The 20482-nt window shown below is 48.0% G+C and overlaps 1 protein-coding gene across 4 annotated transcripts in view; it reads right to left on the reverse strand.

Moving 5' to 3' along the window:
* The window catches only part of EVL (Enah/Vasp-like), a 113767-nt gene that overhangs the window by 75975 nt on the left and 17310 nt on the right, over positions 1–20482 (reverse strand). For 2 of the 4 annotated variants that reach the window (XM_036411754.1, XM_045571966.1), the window contains exon 1: positions 13325–13374. The exons of 1 other annotated variant lie outside the window; for it this stretch is intronic. In XM_036411754.1, coding sequence (XP_036267647.1) covers positions 13325–13359 — 35 coding nt within the window. In that variant the 5' untranslated portion in view covers positions 13360–13374. Of the gene's footprint in view, positions 1–9870; positions 10167–13324; positions 13375–20482 lie in introns of those variants that run through there. One more of the 4 variants, XM_036411755.1, reaches the window with a different exon arrangement.

The following is a 20482-nucleotide window of genomic DNA, read 5'->3' on the forward strand; positions in this document are numbered from 1 at the left end:
GCATGCTTTACTTACTGGAACGATCTCAAACTCATTCTCTGCCCAGGTGCTAACAGAAGACCGATCCACGGCAGTAAAGAATGTCCTCACACATCTCAGCTCTTCCCATCAGTGAGAACTGCACGGGAGTGAAATCCCAGCAGTTTCTCCTCCTGGTAGTCCTGAGAAAGAGTCTGATCTATCATGGACACATCTAGAGTGATTATATCAAGTCTGGCCCGTGTAGCTCAGTGGTTTAGCATTGACTTATGAACCAGGAGGTCTCGGTTCAATTCTCTCTCATCATTGATGTTTCTACCTTTCTCTCCTTCGCTGAAATCAATAAAATTTTTTTTTTTTAAATTCACTGTCAATGATCCTATATAATAATAGAGGAATATCCAAATTGTCCATTACTCCGTTATATCACAACCGCTCGCAAGAGGCCACCTGTGCGTGTGTGGTGGGGCGTTGCTCCACTCCAGAGACTGGGTGGAAACGGAAAGGTGTCCGGAGGAGGTGGGACCATCCCGTAGCAGGGAGTGCGGGGGTGAGAGCCCATAGCAGCCTCTCACTAGTCCTTTGCCATCCACCAGAGTGCCCCACCACCACCTGCCAGGCGAAGGAGCACAGAGCAGCAGGCAGGAGGCTTCTCCGCTCTCCTCCCCAGCCATGACGGGGTGGAGCGCGTTGCTCCGGAGATGGGTGGAACTGGGGAGGTGCCTGGACAAGGCAGGACCAGCCCGAGGGACTGAGGCGGGGCTTTAAGAGGCCAGAGAAGGCCAGAGGGGTGAGGGGTGGGGGCTGGGCCAGGCGCACTGGAGCTCTGTGTGGAGAGGTTCGGGTGCTGGGCTCCTAGTGTCTTAATAAAACTGAAAGAAAAATATTTTCAGTTGCAACAGACCAATTATCAGAGATCACCATTCATCCAACAACCATTAACTGCCCTTCACAGCTGAAAGGTGCTGTGCTAGGTACTGGGACAGACATGAACATCTCAAAAAAAAAACTTTCAGGGGGGAAGACAGAGGGGGAGGTGGAAGAGGGCATAGAGGGGATAAATGGTAATGGGGAAAATAAAATAAAAAACACTTCAGTTGCACTGCTTACAAAGCATTTTTGCATATATACTCACACTTTTCCTCACAATGAGCCAATTTTACATACTAGGCAAGTGAAACCCAAAAAGAATAAACAATTTGCACCCAATTACACGGCTATTAAGAGCAGGAGTCTGAATGTACCCTCCAATGAGATTTTAAATCTCACACTCATATCTTCTTCCATTATGTATTTTGCCCAAAGATTCTCTTCTTCCCCATTTCTAGTTCTCACACTCAGATTACCCTTCACCTACAGAGTATTTTCCTGAGCGCAGCTAAAAATTAAGTGTTAAGCAATAAAAGTTCCTTCATTAAACAGATGTGGAAAGTTCAGGGGCACATTCCTACCCTCCATCCTCTACTTCTGCGAGATTTCTCATGCTCCCACTGACCAGGGGAGCGGGGTGCACAGTGTTTCTCAAACAACTGACGACAGCCCTTCCGCTCCCCATGCAGCCTCCTGCGTGACTAAGAGGCGTCGGAAGCACAGGCCCAGAGTCAGGTGGAGCTGGGTTCAAATGCCGGCTCTGTGTATGCTGGAGAGGCTATTAAGCCAGCGCACATCTTGCTTTTTTTTTTTTTTTAAATCTGTGAAACAGATATGACAGTAACAGCCGCTGTCTCCTAGGAATCTTATGGGAACAACAACATCAGGGTCAGAAGCAGCCATGGAGTGACAAAGGCAAGCATGGGCTTTTCAGTTAGAACACAGGGCCAATTCCCGGAACTACGATGAAGCAGACAGTGTCACTTGGGGAGTGAAACGGTAAGAACAGCACCGAGTCCACAGACCGATGTGGAAACTGGAGCTGAAAATAGTCCTGGAACATGTGCCTACACTTGCAACGCGTCTTATTTGTATTTGAATCTAGAAGAACCAGAAAGTTTACATTTTAATATGTAAGGACTTGTTAAACTTCATATTTGGTGCTAGCTCAAACCCTTTTGCAAACCCCTACAGCTCTGAAATCTACCATGTGGCCCTTTAATCCTTGCTGCTGACCTACTACCTGGACCAGCTCTGCTCATGCAAACTGCTCGGCGGACTCATTTTCCCTCAAAATCCCAGGCATGCCTCATGTGCTGAGGTGAACAGACACCCAAGAGGCAGCAACTGCCTTGTTTCCTGCCATTTCCCCTTCGAGGGCCTGTAACAATGGCATGTGGTGTGTGGCAGGAGGTTTGAAAAAAGCTCATAAAAATGAATAAATAAGAAGTGCCGGGAAGCCACGATGCATCCGGCTCTGTTCAGGTGTGACAGGTGGAATGACAAGGTGTCGAACCTTCCTTCTGCCTTCAAGTAACCCTCAATCAAGCCAGGAAAATACGACAGGAAAATTAAGTGCTAGATTATTTTCTGTACGTCCGTGCTGTACGGAAGTTCAGAAAAAGAGACATTCATGTGGCTGGAGTGGGAAAGGCTTCCTGAAGGAAGTGTGCACAGAGCTGGGCTCTGAAGGGTTTCATGGGGAGAAAACACAGGTTGTGCGCAGATGCCTGACTGAATGAATCAACATGGAGCGGAGGGAAGGCTCCTGCGACCGAGGTCTCAGAGAGCGCGCCGTCAGGCCAGGGAGGGCTTCACTGGCAGGGACAGGGCCTTATACTGCCGCCTGGTAAGGGACTGGGAGGCGTCCTCTCTTTGCCACCTTCTCTGAAACAAGCTGTGTTTCAGTTTTCACTCGGGGCAGGATGAGCTGGTTCGCACTTCATTCACCCCTGGGATCTGGTTATCACAAGGGTCCCTACCAAGATCAGGACAACGATTTTGTCAACTATATGTAGCACCTCCCTCCACCTTAGCGCCTCTACTTCCCTCAGTCTTCACAAGGCGGAGAGTAACGCAGGTGGAGTCTTCACTCTCTGGCTTTGGAAGTGCTCCAGGCCATCTCACTGGGAGAGCATCCTCTATAGGAAAAGGGGTACCATAGGATCCCCAAGTTGAAGCTCTTCAGTGGCTTCCCCTGAAGTCCAACAGGACCTCCCGGAATTGCCCCTCATTTATACAACAGCTGCTTCTGGAGGGAAGGGTGCTCACCACCGAGCCCTCACTTGTAATTCACTTCGTCCCCCTCCCCCTCAGTGGAACGGACCTCACACAGCAAACTGTCAATGCAGTCCACACAGTTCCACAGACATGTGTATCGTGTGCCAGGCTCTGGAAATAAAGAGCGGTGAGGCCAAGGCATGCACTGCTCTGCTGGCCCTGGGGAAATGTCGGCACTTGGTGGTGGGCTCTGGCTGTGTCATCGTAATTAGACAGAAAGCACTAACGTCCCAGTTTGTCAACTGCAAGGAACTTAATCTCTCAGGCCAGTGTATCTGCGTGTCAACCAAGCCCCGATCCAAGCTCTCAGCTGATTAGTCACATCGCAGTTGGTTCACTGTGTCATAAAATTTCAACAAGCAGGACTGTCATTCCAGCGTTCTGCGTCTGAGCGAAGAGGAAGACGGGAGTCCAGGGCGCCGCACCTGAGTGTCAGGCCTCTCTCCTGGCTCCTGTGCAATTTCCAATCAGGATTAGATTGGAACAGGATTTCATTAGTCTAATTAAATGCTTTGCTGCTTGAGGAAATTAAAGGGATTAATTTATTGAGTATCTATTAAGTGCCAGGCACCTTGCAAGATGCTTTAGCAAGTAATCTCATTTAATGAATGCAGCAGCTCTGGGGGGTAGTAATACCCCCATTTTACAGAGAGGCAAACTGAAGAACACAGAGCTTAACCAAGCTGCTCAGGTAACAAGCCAGTGGGAAGCCAAAGGTGCCAGCGCTGCAGAGCACCGACCAGTGTCCCCGGCCCTGCAGGTGAAGTGCTTACCTCTGCAAGGTGGTGAACTTCAGGGCAGAGGAAGTCACCGATCATAAGGAAAAGGCAAATCAGACATGGGTAACCCTGAGGAGAAGGAGAGAAATCGCTCCTCCTTGGGCTTTATCAGCCCATTCTCCTGTCTCAGCCCCTACACTGCTCTCACCAGCCCTTCCCTTTATGTCCATCCACCCAAATCTTACGCTTCCCCAAGTCTCAGGTCCTCCTGAAAGTCCCCGCACCTCTCAATACCTCGGAACCCCAGCACCGCTCATGGGATCTACCCCACGTCCCCTGCGTGCCGGTGCCTGGCTGCCCCACCCCATGCTTTTGGTGCTGGTTGGGGACAGCAAATTCCTGAGGTGGGGCTAAGGATCACCCATATTTGCACCTTTTACTATGGCTTATAGTTAGTAAACGTCCAGGAAGTGTTTTTTGAATGAATGCTCTGCTATCAGCAAAAAGGCCTTCCCCTCCTCTAAAAAGACATAGACAAAATTTCCAGAACCGACACAGCGGGTGTGACCTTTGCAACTATCCTAAGTAGCGACAAGCAACGTGCGGACCCAGGCTGGTATCCTGTTCTGGACTCATTCCTCGCTGAGTCCCCTCCCCTCCCCTTCCTTCCTTTCCATAAATTTAGTGGGGTGCCATTAGCCAACATGAACATACAGGCGTCAGGTGTGGGTTTCTATGCTACAAGGTTTGTACACTGCACCGTGTGCCCACCACCCAAAGTCACATCTCCTCCTGTCACCATATATTAGGATCTTCTCTCCCCACCCTCTTCCCTCTGGCAACCATCACACTGCTGGTTGTGTCCACGAGTTTTCATTTTATATCCCACATAGGAGTGAACTCATGTGGTTCTTAGCTTTCTCTGACTTCTTTCACTTAGCTAATGTTCTCAAGGTCCACCCATGTTGTTGCACATGGTGCTGTTTCATCCTTTCTTATGGCTGAATCCGTTGTGTAGATGTACCACATCTTCTTTATCCAGTCCTTACCGCAGGACACTGGTTGTTCCCATGTCTTGGCCTTAGTTTTCTTTTGATTCGTTGTTTTTAACATGAAATGACTACTGTGCAATGCAAAAAGTGTAAGGAATGGGAATGAGACCGAACTGGTTCAATATTAACTGATTAAGCTCCCACCAATTCCAAACTATAAGTACAAGCATTATGGCAAAACTTCATAATTTATACACGTCTGTCTTACAAATTATCCTCAAAATGTCCTTTTCCTGTAAGCGCAGAAACTGTGGCCTGGAGAAATACAGTGGCTCACCACGGTCACAGCGTTTAAGTTTACATTGTATGAGGTGTATTCAAATCTTTGGGCTCCGATTCCCAGCACGGCCTCTCTGTGAATAAAACTCAACAATAACTGTAGCACATTTAATAATAGAGGATTGACTGGTATTTTAAAGTATATCCACTTTGCCATCCCAGGAGCTAAATTATTTGTTTCCCAAAATAACATTTTGCTTGTGGCTTGTCAGACAAACAGGCGGAACTGCCAGGTCCCTGAGATGTGTCTGTCCTTCCCCTGCACCTGCTCTGTTTTTCTCCTTCAGCTCTCCACCCGCTGTCCACTTCCTCCAACCAGGTGCTCCTGGGATGGGTCTGGGCCAAAGTACCACTTGGGGGCTGTCTGTGTCCCTGCGCCTCTGTTTTCATTTATAAGACGCGATGTGGTTAGCTACCAGGGGCAAAGCACCTAGCAGTGCCTGGCGCATAGAAGATACTCAACAATCAAGTTGTGTACCTTCCCCGTCCTGCCCAGCCCAGCTTCCAGCTCCTGTTGCTCTGAGATGTATTTCCAAACCACAGTGCAATGTCACTGGACAGAAACATCTGTTTCTGCAAGGATTGCAGGACCCTGGGAACGGGAGGGTGGGCTCTCCTTGCTTTTGAACTTCAGGTGTTCCCTGAAACCACTTATTTTAACTCGTTTCAGTATCCCAGTGGGAGGGCAAGAAAAGGTACATCTTTCCCCAAAATCACATATCAGTTTGCATAGTAAAGATCAAGCTAGTTGGGAGTTTGAACCTTAACCGGTCCAGAACATTTAAAAATTAAAACAGATTCAAAGTCGTAACTTCCCATTTTCTTGTGACTGACTCATTCCACCTGTGATGTGAGATCTGGCGTTGGTATACCACATCTCTGGAAGCAAGCAGGAGTAAGTATCAGGAACTTTGAGAAACAGTGGTTTCTGATTTTGGTTCCATTCTCACTTGAGGGTTATGGAGCCAAAATCACACTGAAAACTCTACGTTCTGGAGATGGGAAGGACATGCGGTCACAGCTCTGGGTCTCGCGGTTCGAGGAAAACTCCAGTATTCCGCAAAGCTGTCTCCAGTGTGCTCAGGTGACGGTCTCTGCGGTGGGGAGTAACAGGTAAATGTCTGCTTAGACTATCAGTTCAGTACACTTCTCGTCTAAGAAGTTTCTTTAAAAAGGCAAAACCACAAGAAAAGTGTGTCTACCACAACAGCCAGCTGGGACAGCTTGCCTGCTGTTAGAACGATGCAGACTGCGGTCAATGGGAGGCCAGAACCCCTGCCCGCGGGAAAACGCTGGCCGGGCCTCTCCCGCTCGCCGGGTTCTCCAGCTCTCCAGGCTTGGATCCCAGGCCCCAGCGACCATTACCGCCAGAAGCAGGTGGGAGAGTGAGGCCACTGTGGAGCACTCAGGCGATGTGGCCAGAGCTCTCTGGTGCTCCAGCAACTGGGATGTGCTGGGACATGTCACATCTTTCTCAGGAGGTCAGTGGTCAGCCTTCAACATGCTCTTCCAAGTGAGTACACCAGCCGGCACCACGGCTCCATGAGGCCTGCACCGAGCTAGACGGGGAGCTCGCTTGCTTTTCCTTCCTTGGTAAATCCTCGTGAGACAGCCAAGTGCTTCTGAAGGGCTTACTATGTGTCAAGCAGCTTTAGGCACGCAGGACCCAGAACACATGGGTTCACATTGCCCTGGCTGGTTTGGCTCTGTGGTCAGAGCATTGGCCCATGCACCAAGGGTCCCGGGTTAGATTCCAGTCAGGGACATGTACCTTGGTTGCAGGCTTGATACCCGGCCCTGGTGCGGGTGCATGCGGGAGGCAACCAATCGATGTGTCTTTATCATCAATGTTTCTCTCTCCGTCTCTCCTCCTCCCTTCCACTCTCTCTAAGAAACAACAACAAAATACCCACAATTCACAAAAGTTCTCAAGACTCCTAGTCCAATAGGAAGTCAGCATGTACACGTGTCCATGTCAAAATCTGACATTTTAACAATGAGTGTGGGCCTGTGTTCTTGAGTTGGGGTGTATGGAGGCCTGTAAGTGTGTGTGGATAAGAGGACAGAGTCTCTCACTGTGCCCTTTCCTCCTTGAGGTTCATGTAGAAAAGAGTGCTGTAACTTATCAAGCAAGTTTACATTCTCATTTAATGCTGACAGCATTGTAGACTTGACTGTCGAGAACTGCTATCCCCATTTTCCAGGTGAGAAATGGGACAAAGAAAGTTCCAGAGACAGTACATGGCAGAACCAGGCTTATAGCCAAGATGATAAACCTAAGATCTTCACATCAGTATGCTCTCCACCGCTCTGAGGCCTCCCAGGAGGAGGGCTGTGACCCATGTGGCCAGTTTAACCACCTGCCTGTTGCTGCTCTGGCTCCTGATTTCTTTCCTATCTCTACCTCCACCCTGCCTTTGCCTCACACTTCCCATCTCAAAGACACTCTGCCTGCTTCTCCCAAGCCAATGGTTCTCTGGTTCCAAGACCTACAGCACTGGAATCCCCTGGGAACTTGTTATCCAGGCAGGTTTTAAGCCCCAACTAGACCTTACTTACTGGGTCCAAACCTCTGGGAGGGGGCCCAGCAGCGAGCTTTCAGAGCCCTCAGGGGATTCTTCTGCCTGTTACAGCCCGAGAACCATCTTGGCCTCCGTTAACAAGCTAAGCTCCTCTGCAGTGCCTGTGCTGCCCCACTGTGATCACCTGGCCCCACACATGCAGACCCGGTGACTAAAAAAGACAGCCATTTGTAGGTACTGTGCAGCGGTCACAAATGCAATCACAGCCCACATGCAGAGGGCTCAGCGCAGCACTGGCTTGTGGCACTTCCACAGAGGACCCCACTTTCTCGGGTCAGCAGTGTGGTGGCCTTTCACTCTGACCCCTTTCACCTCTTCAGACCCAGCTCGTGGGCTAGGATCCCCCCACAGCGGGAATGGCTTTTCTGATACACACTCCTCTTCCGGAAATGTAGGGGAGGGCTCCGAGCTCTGTTCAAGCTGAGGCTTACTCCATCTGGAATAAATGCTAACAATAAAATAGAAACTTCACAGTCTTACTACGTTCTACAATTCACAGAACTCTTCTGAAACTCTCACAAGGATCAGAGAAACTAATTCTGAAACTGGGATTAGAACCCATAACTCCTGTTTCATTCTTTTTTTTTTTTTTTTAAAGTGTTTTTTTATTGATTTAAGAGAAAGAGAAAAACGATCAATGTGAAAGAGAAATGTCGATCTGCCACCACCTGCATGCACCTTGACCCAGGATTGAATCTGCAACCCGGACATGTGCTGTACCAGGAATCAAAATGGTGACCCTTTGGTGCATGGGACCACACTCAATCAACTGAGTCTCACTGGCCAGGGCTCCTGTTCCATTTTTAAAGGACAAATTACTGTAACCTGTCCAGCATTAAATAAATTCTTGTTAGTTGTTAATAGAGCTATTATAAAACAATAAGCCTGGTCCCTGTGTAAGGGCACAGGCCCTATGTCATAAGAGCATGTTGCCACATGGGAGGAATATCCCTTTCACGAGCCCGCCCATCAGGAATAACGCAGGGGCACACTCTTAAACAAAGGATAACTTCCTGGATCCAAATCCCCGAGCTTACAGGAAGGGCGGGGGACCTGTGTGCACATCTGATGATTCTCTCAGCTATACCCTTGATTTTGATTAAAAGGTTCCTAGTTTCCTCTTGCAAATAATGAAAAGTGGTTATTCTACTATCATTTTAATATTTGTTGCAGCAACATTTGGAGGGAACAAAAAGGGCCTAAAAGAGACAGAACTGAGGTTCCCACACAATCTTTGCCCATCAACATGGCATTTATGCTCAGTTCTAAGATACACAGAAATGCCATGTGAGAAACGAGAAGCTGTCCGAGGTCAGAAGCAGACACATATATGCTCTCTTCCATATGTTCCACATGGAAACATGCACAGGAATGACTGATGGCCCTCCCATTCCACCTCCTTTATTTTCATTTCTTAGAAACTATCTCTATTGGAACATCCCTTCCCACATTCACCCCCAGACACAGATTCCCGGAGAAGAGATGGAGGAAAGAGAGGGAGTAAGATTCACAAAAGGCTCCAATTTGCAGCATTAATAATTACAGCAGCTGAGAAGCTTACAAAAGCAAAGAAGGCTCCTGTTAACAGGACATTATCAAAGCACTTCCCAGAAAACTGCCCAGCCATGAGATTACTATTGATGATGAGAAAAATCAGAGCCAAAATCAAATCTCAACTAAGCAGACACACTTGCAGAATTTTTCACCTTCACTGCTACCATTAGCATTTTTTAAAGAGAGCAGTTGACTCCATGAGTTTGACAAAGGAAAACAAAAGATAGCAGCAGACTCATTCTGGATAAACAGTTGCTATTCTGTATTCTTAACTCTACACCTGCAAAAGCAGCGCAAATGAGGCACAAGGTGGGGTCCTCGGCGAATTTACACACCAGCAAACAATTACCCACGCTGCATCTGTGCATGCAGCAAACACCCTGCCCAGCACCGCCATGCACCTCCGCCCCCCGTGCCTGCAGAGACCCCATCGAATGCAGAGAAGAGCCCTTTTTGTGTGTGAGAACCAGCCAGAACCGAAGCTGTCATTACACAGCAAAAACCCAGCGAGAACAAAAACCCAGCGGCAGACAGATGTAAGAAACCGGAACATACCTGAATTCTTCAAATGCGAACATGACCTAGACAGAGACAATGTCCTTAGATTGTCTGGCAGCCTTTTTGGTTCGGAGGACAACCATTTAGTCAGTCATATGGTGCAAAGTGCAGAAAAAAGAGGCGGGGTTTCCACACCCCCCAATATTCCGAAGTAAAAGGCTTTCTGCAGACAGGAGCCTGCAGCCTCCAGCTCCGCCAGCTGCTGACAAGCGGCAGCTAACAGGGGAGGCAGCGAGAAAACCATGTGATCATTACAGCAAGCCTGATTAATGCAGTGTGTGCTCAGGCTCCAGGCTGGAAGAAGGATTAGTCCAGAGAAAAAAAGTGGAACCCGGGGGTCCTGGGTAAACCACAGATCACATCCCACCTCCAGACCAGGATTTCGCCAGGTGGTAAAAGCTGAAAGGGATGAGAATACAACCGTCACTGTGACCTACCTGACTACCTCATCTTCCTGTGCCTGCTGCTGCTGAACTGACCAGGTGTGACCAGTGTGGTCAGTGAAGAGCGTGCACAGTGCTGCCTGCCTCCATTTCACTGACAATTTTGCAGAATCCCCTATTATACCTGTCCACTACCCAACACTACTTTATCACAGATGCATAAACTGCTGTGGAATCAGAAAGGCATGTAGTATGCCCACCACTGTCCCATGAACAATACAAGCTTGCAGTCGATTGTGATCTATAATAATTTCTTTGATTATTCACTTATTGAGTATTTAATATGTAAGAGGCTCTTACCAACTCCTTGAAGTACAAAAATTAGTGTAACAATTTCAGAAGTTAAAAACAGTAAAAAAGGAAACGAGGTGTCAGCCAAAAAAAAAAAGAGCAATGTTTTCCAGTTTGTAAAGTGCAAGTCGGTAAAATCTGACATGAGCTGAGGCTGTATTCTAAAACCTGCCTTTATGAAGAACCTTCAGCATTGAGGCTGCAAACCTTTATGAAACAGGGGGACAGATTTCCAGCGAAACCCTGAGTTGGCTTGACTTTTTTTCTCTCCCTCACACCACAAAGATAACCAGTCACTAATTCAGATTCTACCTCATGAAAGTTTCCTTGGACCTGTCCCTTTGTCCACTCCCTGCCCACCGCCTGAGCCCCACCTTCAGCATCTCTCACCGGTCTACTGCTCCATAACTGGCCTTCCTCTCTCTGTCCCTTTCCACAGATTCTGCCAGAGCAGTGTTTCTGATCCTCGTGCCCCTATGTGAACCCTGCATTAGACCCTTGGTGCCCATAGTGCTACGGAGAACCGCTCAGCCCAGCATACAGAATCTTATTTTTCCAACGCCTGCTTTCCATTAATACTCTTAATAACTCCCATATCCAGCCAGACATTCCTAGTTCCCAAAATATGCCAGGGCCTTCTTTCTTCAGTCCAGGGGCAACTGCCTAAATCATCCCTTGCTCCCTCTGTGACCTCACCCTTGCATGAGCCCACACTGCTCCCTCGGCTGTCCGTCCCCAGGAGCCTGAGCTGTCATCCCCGGGACAGCAGCTCTCCCCGGTCCCTGAGGGCAGGGTGAGTGAGAGGAGTTACTCAATGAAGGTTTGCTGAATGAACCTCCTTTTGCCCCAGCTTTCCACCAGGGAGAAAGGGACCTCGTCCTCACATGATGGGCCCGGGATGAACACACCCCTCTCGTTATCCCCATCTGAAGAGAAGTGAGAGTCCAGAACCTGCCTCAAAGAAACAACGTAATAACAGCCAACTGGGGCAGACTGGTTAGTAAGAAATTTGGGGGAATCCTGCGGTCCCTCAAATATATAGCAATCAGCAACTAAACTAATCCAGAATGCCTTCCACGATATTCCTGACAAGTCTCCGCCTGAGACCCTTTCCTTGGCAGAATTATGATATAACAGGAAACAAAGGACAGTCAGGGTCATGCAATAACCCGGTGGAGGTCCCAGGTCTGCCACTTAGTGCCTGTCACCACAGGCAGCTGCTTTAGTCCCGCCTTCTCCCCCGAGGGATCATGGGAAGTGTGCCTCTGTGTCCATATGGGACGCCTTGGACATAGTCTCACCCATGTAAGCCTCAGTGTGTGGGGGTGGTGCACAGACGAAACTCTGGCACACGGAACCACCACTAATGGTAGCTAATATCACATACACTTTAAAACCCCATCCAGTCCCGCCCCTAACCAAAACCAGCCTATGGTGATCTCTAAAGCTCCCGAATTCCTAGGTAGTCAATATCCTATATAATAATCCTATATAATAAAAGGCTAATATGCAAAAAGATCAAATGATAGAACAACCTAACAACCAGTTGCTATGACATGCATTGACCACTAGGTGGCGTGTGCATTGGCCACAGCAGGATGGTGGAGCAGGTGAGCAGGGGTGCTAGACCAAGGTGGGGCGCTGGTTGCTGTCATGGGGCGAGCCTCTGGTGATTACTGAAAATTCTTTGCTCCCACAAGCCGTGGTCCCGCCTGGTGCAGTCCCGCCTGATGCTCCCACCTCCTGCCGGTGTTGGAGCCACCACTCGTACCCTCTGCTGAAGCCTGGCACCGATCCCAATCACTCGGCACCATCAGCAGGTGTGAGCATCGGACAGGACTGCACCCAGAGCTGCTAGCCCTGATTGCTTCTCCACCTCCCCCTGCTCCTGAGGGGCGATCAGGGCAGCAGCTGCTGCTCACACCTGCTGACAGCATCGCCCTGCTCACACCTGCTGCTGGCATGGGCCCCAATTGCTCTGCACTGTCAGCAAGTGTAAGCGGGGCCGGCACCGTAAGTGTGTGGGAGAGGTAGTGGTGGGAATGGGGCTGCTGACAGATAGGGGACTGGGGGCCATGGTGGATGGGCTGAGACCCGCCCCTATGCCTAATGCAGCCTTGCAGCCCACAGCTCCTTTCAAGGTGCACGAATTTGAGCACTGGGCCCCTAGTGTATATATATGCACACACCTGTCTATACCAATAAAGGGTAATATGCGAATTAGACTGGACATCTTCCAGACATCTTCCGGATGTCCTTCCAGACAAAGCCACAGTGGCAGGGGCCGAGGCAGAGGCGGTTAGGGATGATTAGGCTGGCAGGGGGGTTGGAGGGGAGCAGTTAGAGGGTGATTAGCTGGCAAGGGGGAACAGTTAGGGGGCAATCAGGCCAGCAGAGAGGAATAGTTAGGGGATGATCAGCTGGCAGGGAAGAGGAGTTAGGTGGTGATCAGGCCAGCGGGGAGGGCAGTTACGGAGGATCAGGCTGGCAGGCAGGAGAGTGGTTAGGAGCCAGCAGTCCCGGATTGCGAGAGTGATGTCCGACTACCAGTTTAGGTCTTGCGGGATTGGGCCTAAACCAGTAGTCAGACATCCCCCGAGGGGTCCTGGACTGGAGAGGGTGCAAGCCAGGCTGAGGGTCCCCCTACCATGCACGGATTTGATGCTCTGGGCCTCTAATGTGTGTGTGTACACATAAATACACATATTTAATCTCACATATCATCTTGTGCTGAGATGTAGCCTCTGTCCATTCCATGACTCAGGCCTCTAACCAGGTGAGTCCCTGGGGACAGGGGCTGAGGGGACTGGCAGGAGGAAACTTAAAGAGTTTAGCTCCTCATGACCTCCATCAGAAACACTCTAAGTAAAACAGCATGCTCGCTATGCAACACAGCTTCAAGAAAAATAAATTATACTTTTGGGCCACCAACCCCAAATTCTTCTATTTTGTAATTATGGGGGTCTCACTACCAGTGACTTTCGTTTTTAGTCCTTTTTAAGCCTTCCCCCACGCACAGCATACTCCTGGTACATAGTAGGCCTCTGGTCAAAATGTTTTTATTTATTTCAGAGAGAGGAAGGGAGAAGGGGAGAGAGACAGAAACATCAATGATGAGAGAGAATCATTGGTCAGCTGCCTCCTGCAGGCTCCCTACTGGGGACTGAGCCCTCAACCCAGGCATGTGCCCTGACTGGGAATTGAACCGTGACCTCCTGGTTCATGGGTTGATGCTCAACCACTGAGCCACACAAACTGGGCTGGTCAATATCTCTTTTTATCTCACTCAATGTGTTTTCATTCGATTGAATTAACCTTTCCACAAATTAAAAACAAAAACTGCTTCTTGAATTGATAAGAAATGTGTGAGTCCTACACTGTGAACTAATTCTTTTCCTCAGATTACATAATTCAACTGAGTTTCTACAGTGACATTTGACTTTAAAATAATAATTTTAAATAAGCTACTAACCGAAAGCTAACCCTCAATACTGTAAAGTAAATACAACTGCAACATATCTTTCAGTCTACTGATTCTAAAAAGCAGGAGTTTACTGCTATTTATTTCTGCATTCCTGTCCATGTCTCCCTACCTCCCCAAATACTAAGTGCTCTCTAAACAGCTGCCCAGGTCATTGCATTCACACGGCCAGTGCTGGAAGGACTACCATGTTAGATGCTGTTCTAGGTGCAGTCAAGGCCCTGAGCTTCTCAGTGCATCTGCTCCAAGGAAAGAACTCAGAGACTGAATGGGTGAGAAAAGGCTAATAAAATAGGACAATGTGCCAGAGAGCAACTGGGGCTGTGAAGAGGTGATGGGAAAGGCCCCTTAGGTAATGATATCTATGATGAGATGTGGATGATAAGGGGACAGTTATGCAACATCAGGGAGAGATCACTGCAGGCAGAGGAGACAGCAGGCACAAAGGCCCAAGGTGGGAGGGCACCAGCCTGGCATTCCTCCCTCTCCTACCTTGTGGTGTGGTTGGCCTAGAGCAGCCAACAAGCGTGGAGGGAGATACAACCGAGTTAAGCAGGGCTTTATCAGCCAGGAAAGCCCTGGAGAGTCTGAGATGGCAGTAACGTGACCTGATTTTCACTGTTGGAAGGAAAGTGAAGCGGGAGACCAGTCAGAAGCCACTGCAGCAGTCACAGGAAGTGACGGGGTCTGACTCGGTGGCACCAGGAGACAAGCAAGAAGCTGAGGGTTGCCGAGACTGGTTTGGCTCAGTGGACAGACTGTCGGCCTGCGAACTGAAAGGTCCCGGGTTTGATTCCGGTCAAGGACATGTACCTTGGTTGCGGGCACATCCCCAATAGGGGGTGTGCAAGAGGCAGGTGATTTTCTCTCATCGATGTTTCTAACTCTCTGTCCCTTTCCCTTCCTCTCTGTAAAAAATCAATAAAAATAAAAAAAAATAATAAAAAAGATGAAGCTGAGGGTTTTAGGTAGGTAGGGATTGGAGATGGTCTTCCTCACAACTCGGTTATTTCATGTGGTTCTTAGATTACTAGCAAAGACAAACAAAGGTTAAAATATTTAAACAGAAACGCCACCACTAGGACAAGAAGCCAAAGAAGTGTAAGGACCGTTCTCATCTTTATCATTCTATCCCACTCAATAAGTACCTGCTGAATTGATGAATCAGCAGTTTGCTGATTTAGAGAGAAGATGTCATAAAGAGATGAAACTGGATTAGGCCAGCAGTCCTCTTTCTGGTGCAAGCATCCAATGAAAGGGCAGATTGTCCTTCAGAACAGACACATGCAGCTGCTCCAATGTCACTCAGATACACAGAAACAGGCCAAGAAAACTTACTAGTAATAGAGGAAGAATCAAGAAGATAAAAGCACGTGAAGCAAAGTCCTATATTCAATCCAGAAAGATTTCCTGGCACCGGCTATGAGTCCACACCACTCTATCCCTGAGAGGGGAGGGAGGTCCAAGGGGACTCAGGCCCACTTCAGGCCTTGCCAACAGTGGGGAACAGATCACACACCCCAAACACTGAAACGAGAGTCCAGATGGTGCATTGGCAGGCACCGTGTCTGAAGCCGGGGCAGGGGACTTTGTAGTTACTCTGCAGCTTTCGGGTTGTTGTCCTACTTCGACTCACTGTTCTTATCAAGACCCCTTGAGTCCTGGGTCTGCCATGAGGTGTCCATGAGGGTGGAGGGTAAAGAACGGGGCAGTCTCAGTGCCACTCCTCACCAGCCGAGTGCCCTTTGGCAACTGACTTTACCTGCCAGTATAGAGTCTCAGCTTTTTCACCTAAAAATATGGATAATTATTCCTGCCCTGCTCCCTCACAAAGAAACTGTGAGGGCCAAATACAATAGCAGGTGTGCCAACGTTCTGTAAATTACAGGTGCTTTATAAAGAAATAATTGTACTATTATGAACAACAAAGGAAATGACCTTTTCCTACTTTGTGGCTCTGAGATCTTGATAATGCAGCAATTTTAAGCATTCACCCGGGCCATATAGTTAGATGACCCATAAATGCAACTTACTATCCAAGTGACCCAAGAGGGAACTTAGATAAAAACCTATAATTGTAGGTATTCAGGGCTAAGGTGACCTTAAAGGCAAATTACTCAAACCCTACTCAGCCTAGCCACCTAAGATGCTCATTCCTCAATATGTACTCATCCTTTAAAGTGTAATTTAAAAAAGCTAAAAACATAACTCCCACACAAACAGTATGTATGTGTCAAGGATTGATGTAACTCATTGGTGAGGGAACTAGCAGGACACAAGGCTGGTTCAAAGGTAATATGCATATGCGCAGGACCAATGGACACAGACAATAGAGTGGGGAAGGCCTGGGAGGGGCGGGTACCGGTGGAAGGGGTCAATGGAGAAAACAACAACAACAAAGAAACAAGGAGGACATTTGTGATACTTCCAACAATAAAGAGAAACTAAAAACACACACAAACAAAAACAAAGGTAATACGGAAACACACATAGTAGGTGGACAAAAAGAAAAGCTGTGATGACCTTTAAAGTTAGATACAAAACTGGTTAGTGTACCACAGAGCAATTAAACCAAAACTTTTGAGGTTATCTTTTCCACTAAACAGAAATCAATTTTAGATCACCACTGGACAAAATACCATTTGTAACTTAGCAATTTTCTACAAGTTAACATTTAACTTGACAAAAGTAAGTCTCTAAGATTATCCTTTAGATGGACTTGCTGAACAATGCTCTGGAATGATACTGAAAGGCACACATAAATCTTTTTGCTTATCTCCAAGTTTTAGATATTTTTCCTAAAATACCTTTTAATTTTCTGGTCCACCCCAGTCAACTGCATGATAAGAAGTTCTTTCCTATCTGGTCAATTTTTGCTTCAGTCTTATTTACATCCTCTTAATTTCTGAAAATCCTTCAAATGAATGAAGTTGATTCTAAATTATTGCTTAGACTTCCTGAAATTTGAGGGCCCCTATTTTCCAGAACTTCCAGTCTTCAACGTTTCTCTGAATTCTAATATCACATGTCTCTTAAAGAGGAGAAAGGAACATGTTGGGCTCTTGAGGAGAAAGGGAATGTCTGATTCATAGAAGCTGATTCACAGAGTCCCCTCCCCCAGACTCTGGCTATTCTAGGCAGTTACCACAATTAACTCTAATTTCCTAACTTCAAAATCCACCCCTATCACCCATCCAATATAACCCTGCTTAAAAGTCACAAACCAAACCCACAACAAAGTCACATATAAACTCAACCTACACTGTCATGTGCAATAATATCAAGTCAAAGAGGAAATCTAGTGAATCAGAGAATGTCTTGATCAAAGTCTGCATTTCCCACAGACACTGGGAATTGGAGTGAACGGATGCACAAATCAAGTGATCTAAAGAACTGAAAGATGATTCAATCCCAAGGGCTTTGGCATGCTACGTGTCTTTCGAGAAGCTAAGTGAGGAAGGGAATTTCTGGGGACTAGTCCCATGGGGGCCTTCAGAAACGGAGCCTGCGTTAGTCCACTTGGGTTGTGGCACAGCAAACACCACAGACTGGGGGCTTATACCAAAGTTATTTCTCACGGTCTGGAGGCTGAAAGTCTGAGACCAGGTGAGGGGAACTTCCATGTGGAAGACTTCTCACTGTGTCCTCACTTGGCCTGGGAGTTTAGCCGTGTCTCTTTGATAACGGCACTAATCCCATTCAGGAGGGCTCCACCCTCATAATCTAATCACCCAAAGGCCCTCATCTCCTAACACCATCACATAGGGAGTTAGGATTTCAAAACACCGACTTGAGGGGGAGTGGAGCACAGCACTCAGGCCATAGTAGAGACCAAGTGAATGCACACTGGGAATTCCTAGCACCTACTGGCAAGGCAGGAATGAAGGTATTTGTTTTGAAGGTAGGGAAGTAAAGGAGAGGAATAAATGTGTATTTCTAAAATCAAACCACACAGGTCGAAAGGCACCTCAGCTGCCCTCAAAGGGAATAGTTGTCCCTATTTGAACCTAAGGCAGAGAGTCTGGGTCCCAATCCCGTTCACGCAACCTGTTCCCAGCCTGCAACTGCACTGCAACGCACTAAAAAGGAAAACCTTCACACAACACATCTGCTGACCGGAGAAGGCGTCAGAGGGGAGCCAGAGATGACGCTAAGGCAATTGAGTTGTAATTTGATAAGTCCTGCTTTATGTAAATGTATTTTGTTCCCTCAAAAAGCTAGTTTTTCTTTCTCACATTTTATTTCTGAAAATCAGGCTTTTTCTATTTCTGATTTCCTACTAAAATGTACAAGGGTGGTGTTTTTTTCTCATCCAAAATAGCACTTCGTCTTAGTTTCCAAAAGAGTTCCCATTTGCATGAGTCTTGTGTGTGTTTATATTCCTTTTTACAAAAAGCTCCGACCCCAGCAGATAACTCTGGTGTGTGTGTGTGTGTACGCTCATTTTCACTAGAAGCATTGATCTAAAATACCTCGTTCACAATTACTGGAAGTGGCAGGTTTCTCTGAGTGGTTTTTAAAGGCCTCTAACCTTTAATCACATCATGGCACTCTAGAAAATGATACCGTTTGCCACACTAGAGAATGGATGAAGTTGCTTACAATGAGTGTGACTGGCCTCAGGGCTGGGGCTCTGGCTCACAGGTGGTCGAGGGACCCAGATGCCAGCCCACCTTCCCTGGTGGTGAAGGCACACCGCTGAGGGGATGCACTAACCCTCCACTCGAGGGGACAGGCACTGACATCTCTCCGCTCTCCTCTGCCCGCCCAGCAGCAGGCATGGAGTAGGGTTTCTGCACCTCCCCTATCGACACTGGGGCCCGGTAAGTGTTTGCTGTGCAGGCTGTCCTGAAGAGAGAAGGGTGGTTAGCAGTATCACTGGCCCCTACCCAATAACACCGTCTCATCCCCAGCTATAACAGCTAAATATGTCTCCAGTGCAGAATGGGTGCAGAAGCGCCCCCCCCCCCCCCCCCCCCCCCCCCCCGAATCACAGACATCCTTAGAGCAGCCAGTGGCCCTCAAACCTGACGGTGCATTACAGGCCCCTGGAGACCATATCCAAGCAGAGTGCTGGGCTCCATTTCCCCCAAGTCTCCTACTCAGTCTGGGGAGGGGCTGAGAATTCTCATCTTTGATAAGAAATCTCTCAGGAGGTGCTGAGGCTGCTCATGGACCCCACTCTCGAGAGCCACTGGCGTGAAGGGAAAGCATCAACCTAGAAATCAGCAGACTTGGCCCTGTTCCATCTCTGACAGCAGTTGTGTGACCCTAGGCAGGTGTTGTTTTTCTCCTTTGATCAAAATGAGATTGGGCTGCCATTTCGTAGGTCGCTGCTGCGTTAGGAAACGCTATGCAGCCTTCGGAAGCCCCCGTCCTGATGTCAAAGGGCGGTTCCTGAAGTTCTGTTCATTCAGTGCCCGCCTGTTCTCACTCTTTTCTCTTCTTGCCTTTTTCAGCATTTCCTGTGGGACCCAAGGAAGGTGGCATGGTAGGAGAGTTGAATGGTTTCAGAATGCTATTTAGAAAATATACAAGTGCTCATTTCTCTCATGTTATCAAGTGTACATCTTTTTAGAAGTACTCTAGTTCCAAACTTAACCAGCTACCTATCAAGTCACGGCTCAGCAGCAGCATCCATGGGAGGTCTCAGTCACTTTGTCCTCATACCTGTTCACAAACCCAATTTGTTTTTTTTCTTTTATAATCTGTGTTGGTGTCATTTCTAGGAAACCGGTGCTTAGCCCAAGGCCGTGAAGATTCACTCTTGTATTTTCTCTGGAAGAGACTGAGAGTCCTAGCTCTCATATTGAAGTTCATTATTTATTTCCAGGTAACTTCTGCACATGGTGTGAAGTAGTGCTTCGACTCCATTCTTTGGTAGGTGGATATTCAGTTGTCTCAACACTTGCTGGAAGGCTGTTCCCCCCATTGAAAAACGATGTCCTTGAGAAGCCAGTTGCCTATACATACAGCGGTAGCGAGTCCAGTTTTAGACATGCTGAACCTGAGCTGTACGTGTGGGAAACCACGTGTTCCACGTGGAGCCCGGGAAGACAGAGTGAGCTCAGGAAACACGGGGGGAAGGACTATGCACCTGTGTGTTCACAGGGTGCTGCCTCTCACCCAGAGGTGGCACTCGCAGCGGACCACTCTGGTTCTCTTCCGAGTGATGCTCTTCTGCTGGGGACTGTTTCTCTCCCTGATTCACTCTGTTGCTTACAGTTGCATTTGCACGGTGACACAAATCCAGGAGAGCACTTCCTTCTTGCCAGAAAGAAGTGTTGATAAACAGTGCCCTATAGCTGCTCAGTTAGACGTCTCAGCTGGTCCAAGAGAGCTATGCCAGGGGACACATCTGACTTTGATCTGTCCATAGGCACTCAGGCTCCAA

The sequence above is a fragment of the Pipistrellus kuhlii genome, unplaced genomic scaffold (genome assembly GCF_014108245.1).
Source record: "Pipistrellus kuhlii isolate mPipKuh1 unplaced genomic scaffold, mPipKuh1.p scaffold_m20_p_41, whole genome shotgun sequence".
Taxonomy (NCBI): Eukaryota; Metazoa; Chordata; class Mammalia; order Chiroptera; family Vespertilionidae; genus Pipistrellus; species Pipistrellus kuhlii.